The sequence below is a fragment of the Papio anubis genome, chromosome 14 (assembly GCF_008728515.1).
Source record: "Papio anubis isolate 15944 chromosome 14, Panubis1.0, whole genome shotgun sequence".
Lineage (NCBI taxonomy): Eukaryota > Metazoa > Chordata > Mammalia > Primates > Cercopithecidae > Papio > Papio anubis.
In genome coordinates, this window is record NC_044989.1 from 1,544,833 (window position 1) to 1,569,516 (window position 24,684).

General features: G+C 50.1%; 1 protein-coding gene across 4 annotated transcripts in view; it reads right to left on the minus strand.

Moving 5' to 3' along the window:
- Positions 1 to 24,684, minus strand: part of PXDN (peroxidasin) — a 115,776-nt gene that overhangs the window by 10,659 nt on the left and 80,433 nt on the right. For all 4 annotated transcript variants that reach the window (XM_009183610.4, XM_009183609.3, XM_003908225.4 and 1 more), the window contains 10 exons: positions 22,460 to 22,732; positions 21,180 to 21,296; positions 19,767 to 19,925; positions 18,247 to 18,359; positions 17,064 to 17,220; positions 11,184 to 11,292; positions 10,418 to 10,575; positions 4,662 to 6,165; positions 1,076 to 1,210; positions 194 to 402 (listed from right to left, as the gene is read on the minus strand). In XM_009183610.4, coding sequence (XP_009181874.2) covers positions 194 to 402; positions 1,076 to 1,210; positions 4,662 to 6,165; positions 10,418 to 10,575; positions 11,184 to 11,292; positions 17,064 to 17,220; positions 18,247 to 18,359; positions 19,767 to 19,925; positions 21,180 to 21,296; positions 22,460 to 22,732 — 2,934 coding nt within the window. The remainder of the gene's footprint in view (positions 1 to 193; positions 403 to 1,075; positions 1,211 to 4,661; positions 6,166 to 10,417; positions 10,576 to 11,183; positions 11,293 to 17,063; positions 17,221 to 18,246; positions 18,360 to 19,766; positions 19,926 to 21,179; positions 21,297 to 22,459; positions 22,733 to 24,684) is intronic.

A 24,684-nucleotide genomic window follows, 5' to 3' on the forward strand; every position in this document is an offset into this window, starting at 1 on the left:
TCACCACCTTTGTTTATATTTTTGGCTCCGCAGTCCATCTCAGCATGGATACAGCACAATTTAAATCTAAAGCTGAATATTTTGTTTTCAGTTTTCAAGATTAGGGTGACATCTGCAGGTAATTAAGCACCCGCCAAGCAGTCACCAAAACCAGGGATGAGAAAGGAACAGACGTGGTGCCCGTGGCACGCACCTTCACAGCAGTCCTGCCACACCCGGAGGTCCACCCTGGGGATCTCGTCACAGCTGCCGTAGCCATGAGGGAACTCCGCCACCCTGAACACGTCGCTCTGCACCCGGGTGATGTTGTCCGCGTTGTCGCAGAGGATCCTGGCCAGAGACGTCTGCTTGATTTGAGTCAGCTGGGCGGGGGAGAACACCCCGGGGTTCTCATACCACAACCTGGATCCCCCAAAATGAAAGCAGGATCAGAGAAGGGCAGGAGACTCCCAGGTCACCAGGAGCTGAGTTAAAATCTCCCCCTACTTAGTTCACAGCAATACAGAAACCACTAGGTTTGATCAGGTGTCACTTAAAAATGGACTCACACACTGTTCACATCCCCTACTCCATAACAAAAGCAAAGGCAGACAATCTGGTGTAAAAACGACAGTGTTAGCTCTTCTGACTAGCAACAAAGACAATGGGCAACTTTAAAAAAAACTGGTACGGCACTTATTTTAGGTTTGCTGAAATAGTAACAGGTTCGCTCTGCCTTTCCACTACATTAAAGTAGTAACAGTAAACAAGAGGCAAAACAAAGATCTTGCCCGAAGCCCAAACTTCTCTGAAGTCCCACCGTGGTTTAGCTGTATGGATTGTCCAATAGTTTACAGGAACAGAAATATTCCTGCAAATGAAGGGGTGGGAAAAGCATCTTTGAACCTGGTGTGGTTGAGTTTTGAGGCTGCAAGGACATGCAAGTCCAAGGCGGTGCACAGAAGACACCAGGGCCTCGTGCCTCCCTCATTCTCAACCAGGAAGGCCCTTCTCCTCTGGAGTCCCTGAGAAGGCGGCTTAGGAGTGTGCTCCCCTTTCTGGTGCGTGTGCTCCCCTTTCTGGTGCACATGCTCACCTGTCCCCATCTCGCAGGCGCTTGAACTGTGTGCTGAGAAGACACATCAGGGTGGGGCCCAGCCGGCTGCCAGGCACCAGGTCCTCCACCATGAGTGCTGGAAACAGGTCGATGTTGAGTGTTGAGCCATACAACCTAAAAAATAAAGAGAGAACTGAATTTACCTAACAAAGCTGGACGTGGTAAAAAATACAGCAAATATGAAAACAGTTCTTTCTATTACTATTTTACATTATTTAGAATTTTACTTAACAAAGAAAATCTTTACTTCTTTGCAGCATCTCTCCACTATTCTTCAAAGGATTTCCCCTACTTTCTGTTATATATGTGAGACACACACACACACACACAAACATTTATTATAACAAATTTAGAAAAGTCAAGAAAACATAAGGAAGAAAATTTAAGCCACACCTTTTCCTACTATTCAGGGATAACCACACTTAACATCATAATGTATACCCTTCTAACCTTTTTAAAATAAACATATGAACAATAAATTATACATAGCTAAATGTATATAGTTTATTGTTCATGTTTATTTTAAAAGTATATAGATACATTTTTAAAGAATAACATTTGATTCTACTACATATTGAAAATATATTTGCCATAAAAGAAAATATCTGCTAAGCAAAGATAGGGCAAAAAAACCTTAGGTTTATATGTTCAAAAACAAACATTTTCATCGACTTCTTCCAATTCCTTAGAAATACAGGCTTATAAGCAACATGTCACAACTTCTACCACAAATCATCTAATCTCATCTTAGAACTTGACTACGCAGCAGATGACGCCTGTTTCAACTGCTATTCAAAGCTCAACTCGATTTTTAACAAACACATTCTACAATTCTCATTGCCCTTTTCTACCAAACTCAAATCAGTGACCACCAGCTGACCCCTAGGATCAAGAGAGATTTTGTTGCTGACTGAACAGGATGCACACAGGGCTGTGTCCTTAGTGGCCCCTGGTCTTACCGTAGAATAAACACAATTTTATGTAAACTAGCATTTAGTCTTTCAAAGACAGACAAATTGTCCCTTTTTCTTGTAAGTTCAATGACATTCAGGCTGAACTTCTAGCTCTAAGATGTCCCCCGGGAGTGAAACTTGGTCGGGAGGACCCTGGCGGCATCTGGTCTGTGGCTGAGGACAGCACACTGGGGCCACCAGAGGCGTCCACACCTTTTCCCAGAGGACTCCCTCCTGCCCCGGGCGGCTCCTGCTCTGGGTGCCTGCTCTCTTCTGTCCCCCACCTCTGGGAGGGACCCACCGTCACAGGGGCTGCAATAGTCACATTCCTTAGGCTCACCAGAGTCTAAAGCCTCCACCCGAACGCAAGGAGCTTCCTCCAGGGAAGAGACCTCGCAGTTCCAGAATGTCCCATGGCTGGGGATGGGCAGCAAAGGTGAGCCCAGGCCAACGCCATGCCATCCACTCGCCGTGCCGCCGTGAAACACAAAGTAGATGAGAACTACACAATCTCTAATGTCTGCTGAAGGCAACCCCTCTGCCCTGTGAAGTCCTCCCAGCCCCACGGTCTCCGATGGTCATGCAACTTTTCTCACGTTTATGTTTCATTTCCCCTTAGTCAGCAATGGGCTGAGGCAGGAAAACAGAAACAGACGCAGGGCTGTGTGTGGGTAACGTCCTTAACTTCTTTACCAGAGGCCTAGCACGCAACGCAGCCACGGTCCACCCAGCACTGGGCTCCACATCTAGTTCTTTTGAAATGTTTTGAAATAAGTTTGGCAAAAGAGAGAATCAGCTGGGAGAGTAATCTGTGTCAGTTTGGACAAGAACAAACGAGGATATTTAAGCACATAAAAAACACAGACAGTTCACATCAGTCCTAATTCAGCAAAACCACGACAAAAAACTACACTGGATTAATGGAGTGCGCACACATTTCCAAATGCCAGTAATTTAAGAGCATTATTTAAACGAGCATTGGAACATATTAAACTTAATAGGACATCATGTTCATTTATTCATAACTTACAATAAATTACAAGTAAAAAATCACTTTCCTTTAGAAGGCACAGGTCAGATCCTAACGGGATATGTCCTAACTTCAGCGTTAAGTAACTCAGGAGTCAACTGGAGAGTCCAGAAAATACGGGAAAACAGTCTTAAGAAGAAAGGTTTTTCTTCTTTTTAAAACAATGTTTTTGAATGGGAATAACATGTCCTAATACACAGTGCCCTGTGGATCTGATTCATAATCTAAGAACTGAGAAGAATCGTAACAGGAAAACACTGATGAGCAATTATTTTAGTTTTATTTATTATTATTTTCTTTTTGAGATGGGGTCTCAACTCTGTCACTCAGGCTGGAGTGCAGTGGCGCGATCTCGGCTCACTGCAACCTCTGCCACCCGGGTTCAAGCAATTTTCCTGCCTCAGCCTCCCGAGTAGCTGGGATTACAGGCGTCTGCCACCACGCCCAGCTAATTTTTGTAGTTTTTAGTAGAGATGGGGTTTCATCATCTTGGCCAGGCTGGTCTTGAACTCCTGACCTTGTGATCCACCTGCCTCAGCCTCCCAAAGTGCTGGGATTAAAGGCATGAGCCACCCACCATGCTGGGATTACAGGTGTGAGCCACCACGCCTGTTTGCAATTATTTTTATTTCCTTAAAATACAAAAAGCAAATCTGGTAGAAATAACATGCAAAAAAGGTAGTGAGTAAAAGATGTGAATATCTAGCAAAAAGGAGGGCCGCTGAATGTCTCCACTTTGGGGAAATCTGAGTTAATCAGAACCCCACTGTGATACCGAGTCCTGGGAAGAGGACTTGCTATGGACCAGGCAGCCCTGATCCCACCCCAGTCCTAGGCCTGGGTAGTACCATGGTCGCTGCTTTGCCTGTAAAACTTTGCCATTTTTGCCGCCCCACGTGGCCTGAGGTGACCTAATCTAGCTGGCCAGTTTTCCTTGTCTCAGGGGTGAGGGCCTCCCATTTTGCCTCTGCGGCAGGACAAGGAGAACTGCGTCCACAGGTGATCAAGGCTGTGGCTCAGAAGCGGCGCTATCTGTGGCAGTCACGGGCAGGTGGCCCCACAGGCCTAGGTCTGGGCAACACTGAGTATGGGAGATGCTACAGGCCAAGCCTTAGGGGCTGGTGGCCCCAAGCGCCCGGTTCTGCAGACACCAAGCTCTGCCTCTCTCTCTGCCCCGATACAAGAGCAGGAACCTGAAGCACTGCCCCCAACAGCCACAGCGTCAGTTTTGGTGTTTTCTGGTGCAAACAGTGTATTGTTCTCTGCAGTCAACCCTTCTGCCAGAAAAGTATAGCTCATCTCCAAGCTGAAAACGTGCCACAGCTCAGCAAAGCTCCTCTCTTGGAAAACGGGCTGGCGGAAGGGCCCTCCACTGTCCATCCACCCCTGGCTCTGCCCCCTCCCCACAGCCACACAGCCACCGAAGGCTGCAGGTTCCCATCTTGACCTTCATGGACTTGCTTCCTCTCACCTCTGCACAACACAAACCTCACACACACAGCCAAATAACACACACACCCACCGTCCGGGTCTTCCAGGTGCCTAGGTACACGAGCCAACCCACACGGCCTCTTCAGCTCACCTTTTCAGTTTCTCCCGGATCTCAGGGTTTTTTATCTCATTTTTCAGGTCCTCGAACGTGTGTGCCGCCGACAAGTTGCAGTAGACCCTGTAGTCGTGGTAGGGCGGGATCCCGTGGTCCCGGCCGCGCTGGATGTTGATGGCCGCCAGGTCCAGAGCCACCGTGTGTGCCATGGAGAACAGCCGCTCCGTGAGCTCCGTGTTCAGCAGCTGCGAGGGCACACGCATCTTCCCCGCCACCCCGAACAGCCCCCTGAGAAGCGGGTCGATGCCGCCCTCGTTCACAATCCGGAAGGGAGAGAAGAAAGCTTTGTGGAGGGGGAGGTGACCCTGTGCAAGCGGCTGGAAGTTCTCGTCCAGCCGGTAAAGCAGCGGGTTGACCAGCGTGTGGCCAAACCTGAAGGCAGCGGTGGCGAAGGCGTTGAAGATGCCAGCATTGATGCCGGGGTCGTAGCCCTGGTACTCTCCCAGCGTCCTCATGCCCACCTCCCCCAGGATCTTCGGGAGCCAATGCTGGTAGGTGATGTGCTGGATCTCCGCGCCCACGATCTTCCTGGTCTCGTAGTAGATGGTGTCGCCGTCCCAGTGCGGGTTCAGCTTGAGCAGCTCCGCGGCGACGCGGTTGTGCTCGCGGAACCACAGCGTGTGCATGCTGGTCAGGCCCAGCTGCTCGTTGGCGCGGTGGTCCCCGGCCAGGAAGCAGGGGATGGGGCTCTCGTTCTCGTCCCGCATGCACTCGGTGGGCGGCCCGGCGGCGAAGGGGAGCAGCGGCTTCCCGGACCGCTGCACGATGCCCTGCCGCAGCAGGCCGCGGTGGCTGGCCAGGTCGCGTATGCTGCGGGCCTCGTGCTCCGTGCTGCCGTACACGTTGGAGGCGTCGATGTAGGAGGTGAGCTGGTTGATCTGCTCCCGCGGGTACACGGAGTTCATGAGCAGCGAGGTCATGCCGCTGCCGCACACAGGGCTGGAGCGCACGAAGAACATGCAGCGGGCCCCGCTCCTGGCGCGGGAGTCATTGGGGGGGATCATGACAGAGAAGCAGGGGGGGTCGTTGCTGCACACGGAGCTGCAGTGCTGTCCGTCGGAGAAGCGCGCCTGGCTCAGGGCCACCACCGTGGAGTCTAGGTCGTGGTCCAGGAACTGGCCCCACTGCATCAGCATGTGGGTGAACTGCTCGTCGGGTGTGACGGTCTCCGTCCCGATCAGGGTGGTGGATACCAGGCGCGGCATGGGAAGGGCGTGCCCGTTGTACAGTCGGTGGGGGTTGATGCCCCGAGGGGTGTTGAAGCCGTTCTCGTACACGGACTTCAGCAGGCGCTCGAAGGCGGTCAGCGAGGCGCCCCACATGGGGTGCTGCAGGTTGTTGCAGGTGCCGTCGTGCGTCCGGTACTTCTGGTGGAAGCACATGTCGGAGCAGTTGTTCACGCGCCGGTGGGCGGTGCAGCCCGACAAGTTTGCGATGAGGTTCAGGTACTGCGGAGACACCAGGTCGTTGTAGTGGTAACCTGGGCATGGAGAAAAGCAAGATGGCACTCAATTCCCCTGGAGGATGTGACAGCCTGGTACCCCTTGGCACCTCTGCCGCTGACATGGGGCTATCTACCCCCAGCTCATGAAACCTGTTGTGCGCCATGCAACCAGCCCTTCCTGCTGGAAACCTGCTCAGCTCCCATTTGATAAAACTGCTCCTCCCCTCCTCCACCCCAAACACAGATATTCTCTCCACAACCCCAGTTTCTGGGCCCTGTCTCCCCTCCACACTCAGCAGTCTCATGGTTTCAACCAGCAGCTCTTCTCTGGGAGACCCGTAACTGATGGAGCCCCACCCACGTTCACCAGTCCAGGCTGACGCCGCTCCAACTTCACTTTAAATGCCCCGCGGAAGAGACAGTCACCACACCTCCACACGAGTGCACACCATCGGTCTCCACATGCCGCCGAGCAGGGCATTTCCTGACACACCTGTCGCTGTACATCTCGGTCCACTGAGGCTTCATGCTCTCCTCCCGCAATGTCCAAAAGATCACCACTTCCTTTCACACTGCCTCCAAAATGTTCCTAGCCCCCGTGCCCTCCTCTCCATTCCTCTGGCAGAATCCTGGGACTGATTTCCATGGCACTGGCCTTCAATTCCAGAAGGGCCTCCTGCCTGGTGGAAGCCATGCACACACACACCCTCCCCACAGCAAGCGCGCCCTCCCATGAACCTCGCACAGACTGGCTAGGTCACCTCGCTCAGAGACCTTCCATCTTCGCCCACTAGCTACAGAAGAAATTCCAAACATGGTAGCCTGGGCCATCACTCCACAGAGCTCTTCCTAAGTTCAGCTCCTAGTCTTCGCCTTCAAGACACCTGCTCCAAGCAACAGCGACTCCACGTCCTGGGGTCAGACACATCAGATCTGTGTTCGCCAAAGTGCTTCCCCCACATATTCATACATCCTAGGCCTTCACCTTTCTCAACACTCCTCCTTTCCAGGCACATGCCATGCCTGCTGAAAAGCTACACATGCACACACACATGCACACTTAAATGTTTACCACTCAACACATGCACACACATGCAAACATGCTTACAGATCACACTCACACTTTCGTGTGTGCAGACACTCACAGAGTTCCAAGCCATCAATGCCTCTTTTTTCTAAAGTTTCTCCAGCCCGTTTCTGCTTGTCAAGATCACAGGTATCACTATGGACACCTTTAAAGCAAACAACAGACAGCCCCTTTTCTGTGGGGGAGCGGTGTGCATAACTTCCACATAAGAATGCAAAGAACTGGAAGGGAGGCATTTTCCAGGCTGGGGAGAGTAAGTCAGAAACACACACCCCGGTGTGTTGGGTGGGAAAGGTCTGTGCAGGCAACATGAACCCCAGGCTCCCCTCAGCCCCTGGTTCTGTTCTGTCTCACTTTTCCCAGGGCTGAAACAGTGAGCTGAAACATCTGGCCCTATTTTCATAGCAACTCTTAGGAAGTCCCACAGAATTATCAATCTTGAACATCCACAGAGCCAAGAAAGCAGAGCGCCAGGAGGAAAAGCGCTTCCTCCCAAATGCCTGGCTGGGCTGCGGGGCTGGTCTCCGGGCTTTCCTCCAGAATGTTCACTTTTTCCGTGGCATTGGCCATTGGTTCAGAGGCAGACCAGACCTGCCAACCAGAGCAGGTGGCACCGACCCTGGCCCCAGTTTCCCAGGGCTGGTTAGCCCACGTCTGTCCTCACCCCACACAGGGTGGTCACCCAGCCCAATGCTTTAAAATGCATGAAACCATGTTACTTCTCTGCAGGAAACCCTAAGGTTCCCATTTCATACAGAGCCAATGACACATCCTTATATTCACTCCCAGGCCCTTTCTGGTGGAGCACAAATCTGTCTTTATCAGCCCTTCCCCACCCCCCTTCCAGCCACACTGACCACCTGCTGTTCCACTATGCCCAGATGTGCCACACCTCCAAGCCTCTGCATGTGTGGTCCCCTCAGATGCTCAGGGAGGCCCCCTCACCCTTGTGGGGTTCCTGCTCACATGTCACCTTTGCCCATGGGGAACAGCACCCCATCCCAACCCCCACCTGCTGTATCTCTCTGGGTCACTTGCTGGGGCTTCTTATATGCAGGGACCTCTCTCTGGTTTCCCATCTGCATTTCTCTGGACCGTTTGATCTTTGAGGGCTGAGGTTTTTATTTCTTCTGTTTGTGGCTGTAGGCCCCGGCCCGGGACAGTGACTGGCATAGAGGGTGTGCCCTGACAGGCAGGTAGAATAACTAAGTGAAGAAATGAGTGCCTGCATGTGCATCTAACTGCTGCTCAGGTAAACAGCAAAGGTATAAAATGATTCACATTGTTGGGGTGATTTTACTTTTTCCTTTCTGCCTTTCTCTGAGTCCAAATCTCTTTTTTTTTTTTTTTGAGATGGAGTCTCGCTCTGTTGCCCAGACTGGGGTGCAGTGGTGCGATCTCGCCTCACTGCAAGCTCTGCCTCCCGGGTTCACGCCATTCTCCTGCCTCAACCTCCCAAGTAGCTGGGACTACAGGCACCCGCCACCACGCCCAGCCAATTTTTTTTTTCTTTTGCATTTTTAGTATTTTTAGTAGAGACAGGGTTTCACCGTGTTAGCCAGCATGGTCTCGATCTCCTGACCTTGTGAGCCCGCCTCAGCCTCCCGAAGTGCTGGGATTACAGGCGTGAGCCACAGCGCCCAGCCCCGAGTCTAAATCTTTCTATAATTGGCATGTAATGACACACAATGGACATGCAATTCCTCACAAGGAACAACTTCTAACAGCCTGGCTTCGAGGAGACGTTTCCAGATGGCTTTATTTCTGTGGTGGCAGCAGAACCCACTTACTGAGCTGCCACAGTCATGTTTAAAGATCTGATCCTGTAACTAAATGAAGAAAGGTAGGGAGTAGCAAGAAATTACACTTAGTAACTTCCCTCTTCATTCTCTGGAGAAAAGAACATGGCCTTTCTACAAGGAGACTGGCACCAGGGACTTGGGAAGGTGCTGGGACCCCACATGCCTCGTGCCTCTCACCCTAGTCTCCCCCTGCACCTTACAGGCACAAAGTGCCAAATAAACACTTGTTGAAATAACAAAATGGGCTCTGATGCGTCTCCCCAAGAATGTGCCTGGGAGGCGAGGGTGGAGTTTCATCCATCAAGAAAAGCAGAAACATTGAGAGGCCTCCAACCCAGTATTTCCTGCCCTGTCCCGCCCCGCCCCCAACCACAAGAGGCCAGGAGAGGACTGGGAAGCAGGAGCTGTGGAATGCGCAGTTTTGCACTGGCTGGTGCCTGGGCTTCAGCACCAACAGGGCTCTAAAACCTAACAGGTTGGGGCTGGCTCAGAGCAACACTTTACTCCGAAGACGGGGATAAATTACCCTACAGGTCTCAATTCCACGCCTCCTTCATTCAACCCTTGAAGAATATTTTTTGCTCTAATCCTAAAAGATATGCTCATTGAAGACAATTTGGAAAACTGAAAAATTATAAGGCAGTTCTTTCATTCCCACAGGGACAGCTACTGTTGCATTCTCCTCCGTGCTGTGTGTGTGTGTGTGCGCGCGCGTGTGTGTGGGCGCGTGTGTGTGTGCGTGTGTGAGTGTGCGCGCGCGTGCACAGAACTGTGAGTAACCAGCTGCTGCTCAAAATGATGATTTTACATAAGGAAGTCAGGGTCCTCTACGGGTTCATCAATAGTACAACTACCAGCAAGGACAATAATGACATGTAAAGGCATCTGTTATTTACTGGGCAATGGCAAAGTGCCAGAGCAGCGTGAGTGGGGGACATACCTCCCCCAACAGCATCTCCACACCAGCCTGAGGTGATCTCATCAGCTGGTTTCACAGACCAGGGACTCTTCAGAAACAGCCCTCCTAATACACATGGCGCCGCATTCCCAGGACACAGCGTCACTCAGGGAGCAAGCACGCTGCCAAGTCCTCCCTTACGGCTCATTTGTTGCAGAGGGACTGGGCTTGCATAACCCACCCTGGCCAGGTGGACCTGTTGTAGCCTGACCAGCACTCCAAGGGACTTCACGTCCCCCAGAGATTCCTATTAAACCAAAGTGACAGCGACAGGGCTGTAGGGCTCAAGAGGACTCACAGTTTAGGAAATAATTTCATAGTTCATAAGCACAGTGGGAAAGAAAGTGCTGGAACTCTTCCCTAGGAATGTGACTTAACTGTGGCATGTTCAACCCCATTACTCAGGCCATGGAGGAGGAAGAAAAAGGCTTTGGCACTGACTTGTCCCGTTGAGGTCGACCATCAAGCCGTGCTGCACGTGCTCCTGAATGAGCTGCAATGTCCGTTCAAAGATTTCTCCCGCCCGGGCCTGTTCAACCGTGTAAGGATCCCTCGGATACCGGAACAAGGCCAGCAAATCATTTGGAGAACGAGGACGGCTAACCAGAGTTTAGGGAGAAAAAAAGGAAGAATGAAACAGATTACTGAAGATAAAATTCACAGTATCCAAAAATATAATCATTGCTATTAATATTTCTACAGCTACTTTCTACAACATAATGTACTATACCTTCCTCATCCGGAGTGGAGGCAACAAAACAAAAACAAAACAGACAAAAACCGGAAGACACTAAAAACAGATAATTAATTAAGTCAATAGAGAAAATCGCAGATATTGCATTTCAAATAAGAGGCAGAAAAACTGCTTTGGGATCAGCAACATGAACAGATACACTAATGACTTTTAAACTATTTGTTTTTGCCAAATCACGTAGTCATAAGCCAAAGGAATGAGTTGAAATTTTCAAAGAATGTTTTGGTTATGGATCACAGCCAAGTTCTATTTGAAAAGCACACATCCTTCTGTTATTTCAACCCCCAGAAAACTGGTGCCCATGTTGTTCATGATTTTTAAACTAAACATTTTGGTCATCAGATAATCAAATCAAAATTCATATACTAGAACTGCATGCATTCTTTAGTCACTCCCACCTTCACCCTAAAGCTCTGTGATTTGAGGGTCAGCATGTTTACAGCCCCGTGATACCTGTCAAACAAATGTGTTCGGGTTGAGTTTATAGCTCTGTCAACAGTCGCAATCGCTTCCACAATGGAGGTAGCTACAAACGGATCTCCATTTCGACTGACGTCAGGAACTAGGAAAATACAAAGTCGCGTATTACCAGGAAAAATACTACACAATTACTCATAAAATGATGTCTAGACACTACATCATTTAGCCACAAGGCATACTTTTCTCCAAATGTTATTTCTATTTTTCAAATCCAAACTCAAATTATTTTCTCACAAATTCTACTAGAAGCTGTTTCAGAGAGCATGAAAACTACAGACTTTAGCTTTTGAAATCATGTTACACCTAAGAAGACAGGAAGTAGTTATAACGTGAAGCATGGAAGATCTTATACTACATGTGGCAGCACATGGGAGGTGTGGACTGAGGCCTCCCTGTGTGGTCAGCTCAGCAGACAAGATGTCTGTGGGGACACCTCAGGGTCCAGCAGATCTCATCCATTCCTCTCATCAAGGGCCACAGCCTCCCTGGACACCGGAATCCTAACCCGCTCCCCTCTTTAAAGATCTGCTGCCTCCATGATCCCATCTTCTCGCCCGTGGACTTGTATCATTACACAGGGCAACTCCCTCCTCACACACACCACACATCACACACACACAATCACATTATACACACAGAAGCACACACAGCACCTACATAAAACATTATACAGAGACACACACACACTATACGTAGCACATTACATGCATGCCACACACAGATCCTACCACACACATACCACACACACAGCACATTATACACACATATCACATTATACACACAAACATACCACACACACACATTATATACGCAGAAACACATATACCACCTACACAGAACATTATATACAGACACACACCACGCCACATATAACACATCACACACACACCACACAGATACATATCACACATGCACCACACATATAGCACATTATACACACACAAATCACATTATACATACACACCACACACACATCACTTTATATACACACATCACATTGTACACACAAACACCACACAAATCACATTGTACACACACACCAGAGGTACCCACCACACACTGCACATTATACACAGACACACAGACACCACACACACACACCTGCCCCTCCTGACTGAAACCTGCCCCCACCTGACTGAAACCTGTCCCCTCCTGACAGGGATCTGCCCCCTCCTTACTGGGATCTGCCCCTCCTGACAGGAACCTGCCTTCTCCTGACTGAAACCTGCCCCCTTTGGACAGGGACCTACTCCCTCCTGACATATCCCACCTACACAGCACATTAAACACAGACACACACCATACATAGGACATGACACGCACACCACACACAGAAATATGCACCACACACACAGAATATTATACATACAGATACACACAAAAATCACACATCCATCACACTACACTCAGATACACACCACACACACATCACATTAGACACACATACACACGACACAAATACAACACACCCAGCACATTATAAAGAACCACACAGCCCACCATACAGATACACACGACACTATACACACAGATACATACTACACGTGCCACACCATAGCACACCACACATACTCATCACACTATATAAACACACACATACACACACCACACAACACACACACCCCCCAAACACACAACATACACAAACACATCAAACCAAACACAGAAACACGTACACACACAATCGCACACCTCATCTACCCCTAAAATTACTGCCCTCTTTCTGGTTCCCTCTTGTCATTCTTTTCTGCTTAATACTAAGTCCCTAGTTGATATTTTACCAAATACTATAAACTAATTCCAACCAACTTTTATTTTTAGTGATAAAAACAGCTCTAACCATCTCACGCAATGACACGAACCCCAATAAATCCAAAGTTGATTTCATTTTTCTTCAACATACGCAATCTTTTGACAGACGCTGACACAGCTCAACGCACCCTTACCAAAAGGCTTCTTTCACTTGGCTGCTGGGACACAGCCCTCCATGGGGACCTGGCCCCTCTTGACAGAGACCTGTCCTCTCCCGACAGAAAGTTGCCCCCTCCTGACTGAAACCTGCCACTTCCTGACAGGGACCTGTCCCCTCCTGACTGAAACCTGTGCCCTCCTGAATAAAACGGGTCCCCTCATGACAGGGCCTGCACACTCCTGACTGAAATCTGCCCCATCCCGACTGGGACCTGCCCCCTGACAGGAACCTGCCCCCTCCTGACTGAAACATGCCCCCTTTGGACAGGGACCTGCCCCCTCCTGACCGGAAGCTATCCCCTCCTGCCTCAGACCTGTCCCCTCCTGACTGGGATCTACCCCCTCTGACTGAGAACTGCCCTCTCCTGACTAAAACCCACCCCCTGATGACAGGGACCTGCCCCCTCCTGACAGAAACCAGCCCCCTCCTGACTGAAACTTACTCTTCTCTCCTGACAGGAACCTGTCACCTCCAGACTGGGAACAGCCTCCTCCTGACTGGAACCAGCCCCAACCTGACAGGGACCTGCCCCAACCTGACAGAGACATGTACTCTTTAAACTGCAACCTAACCCCTCCTGACTGGGCAGGGACCTGCCCCCCCGCCCGACTGAGATCTGCCCCCTCCTGACTGAAACTTACTCTCTCCTGACTGGAACCTGTCACCTCCACACTGGGAACAGCCTCCTCCTGACTGGAACCAGCCCCCTCCTGACAGAAACCAGCCCCAACCTGACTGAAACCTGCCAACTCCTGACAGGCACCAGCCCCTCCTGTGTGAAACCTTCCCCCTCCTGACAAGAACCTGCCCCTTCCTGTCTGGAACCTTCCCCCTCCTGACAAGAACCTGCCCCCTCCTGACAAGAACCTGCCCCCTCCTGACAAGGACGTACCCCCTCCTGACTGAAACCTGCCCACTCCTGACTGAGACCTAGTCCCTTCCTGACAGGAACCTGCCCCCTCCAGACTGGGACCTGCCCCTCCTCACTGGGACCTGCCCCTCACTGTGATTTGCTTTCTCCTGGTCTCTTCCTTCCTCCTGAGCACTCCTCTTCAGCTGTGGGCTCTCGCGCTCTCTCTGAGTCAGGTCAGTCCTACCCTTGCTCTCTGTTACCGTCTCTGCATGCGTCCACTGTCAGTGTCTTTGTGATCATTCTGTCTTGCCCGCCAGGCCTCTGATGCTGGAGCTCCAGCCCAGTGACCAGGTGTTCCGGTCCTCCACAACATCTCCCTGTGTGGTTCCATTTCACGCTGTCGTCTTAACATTCCCAACTTGACACCATCGTCCTGACCTCTCCCTGCAGTTCACTTCGTGCCTCTAACCACCCACTCCAGGCTTTTCCCTTTTCCATGCTCAAACAGGACTCCTCCATCGCCTCTTCCCCCAGGCTGGCTTCTCCCCAACTGTTTCTGGGTCTCAATCAGTGACACTGGCAAAGCCCAGCAGTCACCCCACAGTGCGAGCCAACTATTGCCAGGCCCCTCAGATCTGCTGTTGGCCGCCTGCCCAGGGACTGGCCCCGCAGAGCCCAGCTGTGCGCCCGGATGCAGGCACTCCTTCTCCCACTTGGCCGGGCACCCTCTGCTATCCTCCCAGATACCTCATCCCGGACACTTCATCCACAACCCAAGCCGAGTCTTAGGAAAGCAGACCGGCTCGCAGTGCTCCCTGCTGGGAACTTCCTCATGGCGTCCTGGTATGTCCACAAGGACAGTCGAACTCTGCAGCCCGGTCAGCACCAGCACCCCGAGAACTGCCCCAGCCCTGTGCTCCCCACCCCCTCGGCATTGGGCTCATTCTGACCCCAGAACCCCACCCCTCTACTCTCCCCGACCAGGCTGCCCCCTGCTACCCCCTCATCTCCCGTGGCTCCTTCTGCTCAGAATTCAATACTCAGGCGAGTGCTGACCCCCTCTGCTTCCCACTCTGACCCATGCCTTGCCCTGCGGTTTCTCGTGGACTCCTCACTATCTGAGTGTGACTGTGAGCTCATCTCACTGCTTCTTATTCATCTCAGGATCTAACTCAATGGAGCCGAGCGCCTGGCACACCTGGCTCAGCACTGAGGACAGAGTCCAGCCCACGAAGGCATTTGCTGAATGAATGACCAAGCGGCGGCGACTATCGGTGTAACTGGGTCAACCTAGGGCCCTTCTGAACCACCTTCTTACAACATGTGTTCACACCCAGCTATGGATGGACACCTCCAGCCTCATTTACTTCACCGCTAACAAACATCACAGGCACGTGGATTAGGTGAGCTCGTCAGCTATTTTACATATTTACATACATGGACAAATCAAATGGCTGAAAAGAATTTCAGCTAGGCAGAAACCTTACTTTTGTGTGTATCTCAGAGCTCAAATTGACTAATTTTTGGAATGCAATATATTTATGCCACTAGGTAGATAAGTCATACCATTTTACATAATTTTATGACTCTAATATTTCATTCTTATTAATGGTTTAAGTGGAATTTGTTTTTCTACAAGCAATGATCCCAGAAAAATAATCCAAAAGCATTTCTTTATCTATCTTTTTATAAAAAGAAAAGAAATCCAACCACAATATTAATGATGATATTTTGGGGGGATGGAATTATGGGTGGAAGATTAAATTTCAGATGTAGTTAATTCATGTTAAGGTGGCATATTTTCAAGCAAAAAACAAATATTAATTTAAAATAATCCAATAGTTTTTAAGTTTCATCAACTTAATTTCACACTTAATTTTATATCAACTTTACATTTCACACTCTACATATAATGGGAAAATAAGGTCAATTAAGACTTTTCCTAAATAATTCTGAAAAGTCTTTTTTCAGAATTCCATTATGGTTCACATTTATGTCTGCCATGTTCACGGCACTGAGGGGGGCCACTCTTCTTGTCTGTTAACAAGTCCCACGGAGAAGGCGGATCAGTCACAAGGAGAGTGGAAAAGGCAAAAACAGAGTCGCAGTGGAGGCCCAGGGGGAGGGCCAGTGCCCGTGAGGAGTGGGGTGATGGTCAGAGGGTCCTTTACCCCGTGAAGGGGGGTTTGTGCGCGTTCTCAAGAGTGCAGTTAACTCTAGGGGGACAGAGCTGGAGTGGGAACACACCACTGATGAGATGCAGGTTTGGGTCACATCATAAAGACTCCATGCAAAGCTAAAGGGTGTGAGTGTCACCCTGGTGGCCACAGGAGACACGGAGAAGGGTCAGGGACACATGACGGGCATCACTGGGTCTGTGGGTTGAGAAAGAGGGGCCAGAGCGACCCGGGCCTCTGTTATAAGAACCCGGACAAGGTGCCAAGGGCCTCGGGGTGAGTGGGATGGAAGTGGTGGGGGAACCAGGATGCAAACAGGCAGATGCAGGCATGGAGTCAGGACGACTCTAGGACCACTGACTGGATCTAGGTAAGGCTGCCTACAAGCACCTAGAGGTTCCCACTGAAAGACGCTTCCGGAGCATTCCTGGCCACAGCCCCGGGAGAGAGACACCACAGCTAAGGAATCAGAATCTCATCAAGCAACCACATTTGCCAAATTATAACTGTAAATTACACCTGGTCATTTCTGGACAGATGTGGACGACCCGAGAGCAAACCTCTGCCCAGTGGACGGGCTGCAGAGTAAGGCGTTGCCCAGTGGATGGGCTGCAGGACAAAGCTCTGCCCAGTGGATGGGCAGCAGGGCCTGCAGGTGCCTGAGTGGAGGGGAAGGGCTGGCGAACAGCCTGGCCATGCACCAGGAGAGTGTCCCCACCTGGGAATCACGGGTGCTCTGTCTTCTGAATAATTCTGAACAGCCTAAGCCAATGGGCCTGGGAATGCACTAGGGCCCTGCGGGCTTTCTTTGTGGATACCACGTGGGTAGATGTGGGCATGTAGCATCTTACCGTTCACACTGAGCACCATGCTCACCGAGGCCGACCCAATGGTGTTCCGGGCTACACACTCATAGCGGCCTGCGTCTGCAGGGCCAACGTCATTGATGGTCAAGAATCCCTCAGGGCTGATGTGAAATTTTCCGCTTTCTGTCACCTGAACCCCATCCTGGAGCAAAACAGAATGAAAACAGTAATAGAAATAAGACTAAGAAGCAGAAGTTGTCTGACCTAGGGTTGGGGGAGGGGAGACATTTGTTAGGATTTGCAAATGGAGAAGCTCCCAGGCTGTGCTCGGATCCATCCAGGCCTGGGAAGGGAAGGAGACATGGTCAGTTCTTCCAACGCCAAGCTGGCGAGATAAACTCTTTCCACATCTCATTCTTCAGGAGAACAGAGCTTGATAGCTTGAGGCAAGGATGATTTTCCACAACAAGGAGAAGTGGCACCAATGATGACTCCCTTAGACACCCGCCATGGTGGGGGGCCTTACAAAGTGACCTAGGAGTGTCTCAGAAAGAGAGGGCATTGGTCCAAGGGCAAAGAAGGATTCAGAGGCAGGCACAGAGGGACAGGTGACCTCCCAGCTGAGGCAGGAGCAAGAGCAGATGCCTGGAGTGTGTGTGGTGAGGAAGGAAAGGACGCAGAGATTCACAGGGAGTGCAGGGATGCGGTGGAGGACGGGACCGTCTCTGCTGAGCACTCTCCTTCTGTGGGGACCAGTGCGGCCGGCCCTGTGCTCCCGGGAGGGATTTCACAGAAACACGGGTCGTGGTGTGTGAGTGCTGCCCACATTTTCCTATTGAGCTTAATAAAAACAGCAAAGAAATGAAGTAACAATGTAAACCCTTCCTTATTGATGATGAGACCATAGTTCTGTAAGAGGGTTAATCTTTGCTTTTGTTACGGAAAAGATTAAAAAAATGGAATGCTCCAAGTTTGTTTTGTTCTTATTAGGAAGGATGCCCCGAGAAACCTCAAGGCTTACGATCTGAATGTTTTTCTTTCTGCTACAGAAAGTCTGTAGAGGAAGTGGGCAGGCAGCAGCTGTCCAGCCCATCACACCCCACAGCAGAGGGGAGGCTGGGGCGTGGGCACTGCCCTGCCTACCTTGTTCGAGGTGGTGGGTGGTGTGGGCGCCAGCCCGTCTACCTTGTATCTGGGTGGTGGCTGGCTCGGGCACCGGCCCACCTACCTTGTTCCAGGTGATGGCTGGCTCGGGCTCGCCCTGGGAGCTGCATGGGAGCTGCACATTGGCGCCCACCTCCACCGTTGTGTCGCTGGGAATGCTGGCAAACACTGGGGTGACTGGAAGGCAGATGTAGATAATCCAGGAAAATGAGTCAATTACATCAGAAAACTTCAGAAGAACAAAATCCCCTGCCCTCCATCAGGCCCACCCAGGGATGCTGGCAGCTCGCAGTCAGTTTCAGAATGGGCCCTTTTCCTGCCTCCCAGCGGCCTCTGCACAGGGCAGGGGAGCCTGAAAGGTCCCAGGGAAGATCCGCCCGCCTCCCTGTCTCCCAGGGCAAGGACAGCAAAGTGCAACCAGTGTCTTCCCTGCTCAGAGACAAACAGCCACAGGGTCCAGGACGGGCTGGCGGCCATGTCCTCCAGCTCCCGCCCCTCACCGATGGCATATGCTGTGCCGCAGGGCCCACGGAGGACAAGCAGCTCTGGGGAGAGCCCCACTCTCGGAGAAGGAAACAGAGGGGAGCTTCCCCCTCTGAAAGAGCAGGAGCGTGGCTGACTGCGGGGATCGGGGGAGCCGCTCAGAAATCCCACCCCCGCATTCTCTACACAGGCACCCAGAGTCCCGCTAGGTCAGGGACGCAAAGGGCAAAACCAAGAAACACAGAGCCAATCCGACGGGTCAGGCGTCAACAGCCTGCTGATGACAGCCCGGGGGAAGCCCCTTCCAGAGGTCCGCAGCGTCTCAGAACATCCCCAAAAGGGACACAAGGAAATCCAGCCCTATCCTCCCTGCACGTCATCTCTGCCCCACTCCCCATGGTCTCCATGATAAGCTCAGGGTCTGTGGCCACCTGGACTGCTCCGCTCTCGGGGCCACTCATGCTAACACTGGAGTTAGCACAGGACGCCTGCAACACGAGGGCTGGGTCAGTGGCCTTCACTCTTGCAGAGGCCACAATCAGTGCTACGCTGACTCTATCAGGAGGGATATGAGGTTGCGGGGATCCTTCTCATTGCAGAGAACAGGCAAAGGCAACATCCAAAAAGGACAAGAGGAAGGCCGGGGTCCAAGGATGAGCGGGCAGACAGGAGAGAAACCGCATTTGGCCCTCATGACACATCATCTGGGGTCTGTGCCTTGGGGGCGGACTTGATTACACTGTGTTACTTAAATAACCACCCCAGAAAGGGCAGTTAGAAACAACTCTTTTCTAAAATAATGTTAATTAACCAAGGGAAAAAAAACCAAACAGACTTTACTTTAACAAGTCAATCTTATCCAAGTTCAAAATAACCATCACTGAAAAATAAGCAAATGTTTTCACCAGCTAAGGGGACAGAGATTGAATGAGCTACTATGCAGACGTCTTGGGGGCACAAGCACAATGACGGTGCATAAAATGCAGAGAGAAGAGCCAACGCTTCATAACGAAGAGTAATACTAAGGTCAGCTGCAGAATCTGTGTTTCCTGATGACTGATCTGAGAAAATCAATTCAGTCCACATCCTCCTGGCACCTACCTCTGGGCTGCACAGTCAGGTGGGCCACGACCTTCTGGGAGCCGATGATGTTGACAGCCTGGCATTCGTACTGGCCCTGGTCGTGGAGGGCAACCCCGGAGATTCTAAGTGTTCCCGACGACAGGACCAGGTGCCGCCGGTCCACGGAGAGCTGGCTCCCTGCAAGGGCATGGGTCCGTTACACTGGGCACTCGGACGTATGGAGAACTCCTGCTCTCAAACTGACAGCATCACAGACGCTTGTCTCCACCTGGGTCGGGGCGCCGAATAATTTGGCCTGGCCCTGCATAAGCAAATCTTTGACTCCCCAGCAGACACTATGGTGATACCTGAATGTCCCCACACCCATAACTCAGAGAGAGGGGTTGACAGGGGCTGAGAACAGAGGGAAAAGCATTACACAGGGATCCAGGAAGATGTGGGGACTCGGGGGGCTCTAGTGGGGGCGCATGGCCAGCTGGGAGAACCAGGGCAGGGAGCGAGGAAGACGTGGGGACTCGGGGGGTCTGAGGGGGTGGATGGCCAGCTGGGAGAACCAGGGAGAGGACTGAGTGCTGGAGCTGATGAAGAGTCAAGTGAGGCCCCAGCACATTCCTTTTGGGGATAAGTCTCTTCTGTTCCGCCCATAACTGCCTGAGAAAAGGGAAGTCCAGGGCGTGTGATGCAGGCACAGGCCTCCTCCCCAAAGACTCCTGGGTGGGGCCCCTCAGAGGGATGAAGGGATGGGCTGGCCATTTGGTGCAAGCTGGAGTGGACAGGAGGTCTCAGGGCCACTGCCTGCATCCCAGGACAGGAACCAGGAGGTCTGCGTAGCTCCTTCTCCGGCAGTTTCAGCTCCTGCCCTCATCCCAACCCCCATCCAGGCTGTGCCTCTACACAGTAAAGTGCCCAGTGACCTTCCCATTGAAGGAAGAGCGCTGGGACTGTAGGCAAAGAATGTGATGAAAGGTCACGACGCTGAACGGGGAGGTGACAATGAGGGCTCTGGGAAGCAAAGTCAGAGCAAAAGCTGTTTGTCTGTTTCAATATAGTCCATGACTGTTTCCAGAAAATTCTATCCTCCATGCAAATAGATTCCTTCAAGATGCTACTTAAAAGCACGACCTAGAGACTATCTGAAACAAGGCAGGTGTGAGGGAGTCAAAGGCAGGAACCCCAAGTCTCTTCTGTAATGACAGAGCTTCTTAGAGTTTCCTGCCATGATGTCCATGAGGGACAGCCATGCATGGACAGGAAGCCACGGGGGGTGTGCAGACACCTCTGTGCTTCCCAGTGCCTTGGTCCTGTGGAATCCAGTCCCAGCTCAGCCCTGTCCAGAACACATTGGGGGTTGCCTGGGCACGGTAGAAAAGTGTGCTTCCTGTGTCTGTGGCTGCAGAGGGAGCAGGCAAAGGCCTGGGGCCTGGCTCTTACCTCCCTTGGTCCAGGCAATGACGGGCGGCGGGTTGCCCTTGGCTTCACACTGGAAATCCACGGTCTGGCCCTCGATGACAACTCTGTCCTGAGGCGTCACAGTGAACTGAGGAAGAGCTTCCGGAGAGAAAGCATTCGAAACAGGACATGTAAAAAGCAGCATGGGGTAAAAACGCCACCAAGAAAATGACCACAGTCTTGGCAGACACCTGACGGTTAGGAGCGATGTCTACAACGAAGAGTCAGAAAGAGGCAGAGGGCACAGGAGAAGATGGGAGCGAAACAGAAAGAAGATGAAAGACGGGTGAGTTCTCAGCATCACCCTGGAAAGCACACAAAGACTGTTCAACCACACCGTCGGCTGCAACGCACACAGGGCACAGATGAGGCCACACTGAAGCTTGTGGACACCAGGCCGACTTACAACGATTCCTCTCAATCCTCACCCTAAACTAATATTTGCAAATGCTTAAAAAAATGCCATCTGGTATAGCTGTGTGCGATGATAGTGGTTATCATCACTGGATGAAAAACATGACTTACAGAACAGTATTGTCTGGTATGATTCCATTTTTATACAAGTAACAGCCACAAAAAAAGTAAATCCACCTAACACGGTTGCATTGGTGTACGTGCAAATAAAACCAGAAAGATGCTCGACAGATTGCCAGTGAGACAGGAAAGGGTTGAAGAGGGGCTGGCAGAAGGAAATGATTTCTCTATCTCTAATATCATCTCTAATAATTTATCTTTTGCACTTCTGTATTGTTTGAATGTTTTCCAACACACGTCCCACTTCACAAGAATAACTCATTTTACAGTCCATTAAGCAATGTAGAAATACATAGCAAAAGGCATAAAATGATGAATACTCCCAGGAGACTACATCCAAAACTGATCTTAAGGAAGGATTCAAAGCTGTCTGCAAGGTGTATCAACCACCTTACTGCACATGTGCATGCACGCACGCACACACACACACAAACACACACACACTCACTTATCCGACAGACACTCCTACTGGCCAGGTGCTGGAGGTAGAGAGACACCACAGCCAGCACACAGAGCCCGTCCTACTGAGCCTTCTGATCCAAAAATCTACAAATTGCGATCGTCTGTAGGTAGCCCAATGTAGTGGGGGGTGTAATGGATAAAAATAAACCGAGTGAAGTGGACAGGGCAGAGATTCTATGGAGCGTTGGTGGGTACGGCAGTGCGAGCTGGTGGAGCGGGGAGGAAGGGGCTGAGCCCTGGCTCTGGCACAGAGGATGGATACCCACCCTGGACGATGATGAACGCAGTGGCATGGACGCTGTCAATGCTGTTGGTCGCAGAGCACGCATACTCTCCGCTGTCCTCCTGGACGACGTTCTGTATGTAAAGCCCGCCAGAAGGTGTGATGTTCACTCGCGGGTCGACGGGCAAGGGTGTGCGGTCACCTCTCGTCCAGGAGATTCGCGGCGGGGGGTGGCCTGTGGCGCTGCACTCCAGCGTGACGCTCTCCCCAACCAGCACCTCTGTATTCTGTGGCTGGATTACAAAAGTGGGTCGAGCTGTCACAATTAAACAGAAATTCTCAATTAATTTCTCCCGGTTTGACATGGTTTTTGCTTGATTTTTCCTATGTCAGGCTATTAATTCTATTTACCAAAATAGGGCAAAACAAACACAATGTAACTGCATATTTTCTTTTTAAAGAAATGTGCAGACAATAAAAATGGTTCACAGCCTCGGGTCAAACCACATGCAGGCCACCTGAGCAAAGTGAGCAACCATGGCTGCTTAGGAAAAGCTAACGAGGAAGGGCTTTTTCTTAAAACATGTGCTGAACTCCATGGAGGATCCTGATTTCTAAATAAAATACATTATGTCAATCTTGTTAGACCTTGCTAGTAATTCCTACTGGCACAAATTATTGTTAGTGAAGTATATTTAGAATATACAAAAATATCAAATTTACTCATAAAAAGTACAAATTAAAAGTAAGCAAGAAATAATATTTTTCAAATTTAAATCCAGAAAAAAGCCCTACAATTACGAATGTGTTTCATGCGTGAGTTTGTGTGGAAACAGAACTCTCCCACGCTGGTAGTGAGAGCACGCCCTGGCCCAGCCCACCTGCAGAGACGTGGCCGTGCATACCCGCACTGAACATGTGCACACTCTATGGCCCAGAAATTACCCGGCTAAACAAAAGCTAGCAGAAGACAAGAGATAACTAAGATTAGAGCATAACTGAAGGAGACAGAGACACGAAAAACCCTTCAAAAAAAAAAATAAATGAATCCAGGAGCTGGATTAATTTGAAAACATTAACAAAATACATATTTTGTTAATCTGTTTGACAAGCAGATTAGATAGACTGCTAGCCAGACTAATAAACAAGAGAGAAGAATCAAATAGGATAAAAAATGATAAAGGGGATATCACCCCTGACCGCAAAGAAATACAAACTACTATCAGAGATTAAACAGCTCTACACAAATAAACTAGAAAATCTAGAAGAAATGGGTAAATTCCTGGACATATACACCCTCCCAAGAGGGTATTCAAATAGGAAGAGAGGAACTCAAATTATCTCTGTTTGCAGACGACATGATTGTATATTTAGAAAACCCCAACATCTCAGCCCCAAAACTCCTTAAGCTTACAAACAACTTCAGCAAAGTCTCAGGGCACAAAATCAATGTGCAAAAATCCCAAGCACTCCTCTACACCAACAGTAGACAAGCAGAGAGCCAATTCATGAGTGAACTCCCATTCACGATTGCTACAAAGAAAATAAAATACCAGGAATACAACTTACAAGGGACATGAAGGACCTCTTTAAGGAGAACTAGAAACCACTGCTCAAGGAAATAAGAGAGGATACAAACAAATAGAAAAACATTCCATACTCTTGGATAGGAAGAATCAATATTGTGAAAATGGCCATACTGCCCAAAGTAATTTATAGATTCAATGCTATTCCCATCAAGCTACCATTGACTTTCTTCACAGAACTAGAAAAAACTGCTTTAAATTTCATATGGACCAAAAAGGAGCCCATAGAGCCAAAACAATCCTAAACAAAAAGAACAAAGCTGGAGGCATCACACTACCTGACTTCAAACTATACTACAAAGCTACAGTAACCAAAACAACATGATAGTGGTACCAAAACAGATACATAGACCAATAGAACAGAACGGAGGCCTCAGAAATAACACCACACATCTACAACCATCTGATCTTTGATGAACCTGACAAAAACAAGCAATGGGGAAAGGATTCCCTATTTAATACATGGTGCTGGGAAAACTGGCTAGCCATATGCAGAAAACAGAAACTGGACCCCTTCCTTACACCTTATACAAAAATTAACTCAAAGATGGGTTAAAGTCTTAAACATAAAACCTAAAACCATAAAAACCCTAGAAGAAAACCTAGGCAATAACATTCAGGACATAGGCACGGGCAAAGACTTTGTGACTAAAACACCAAAAGCAATTGCAACAAAAGCCAA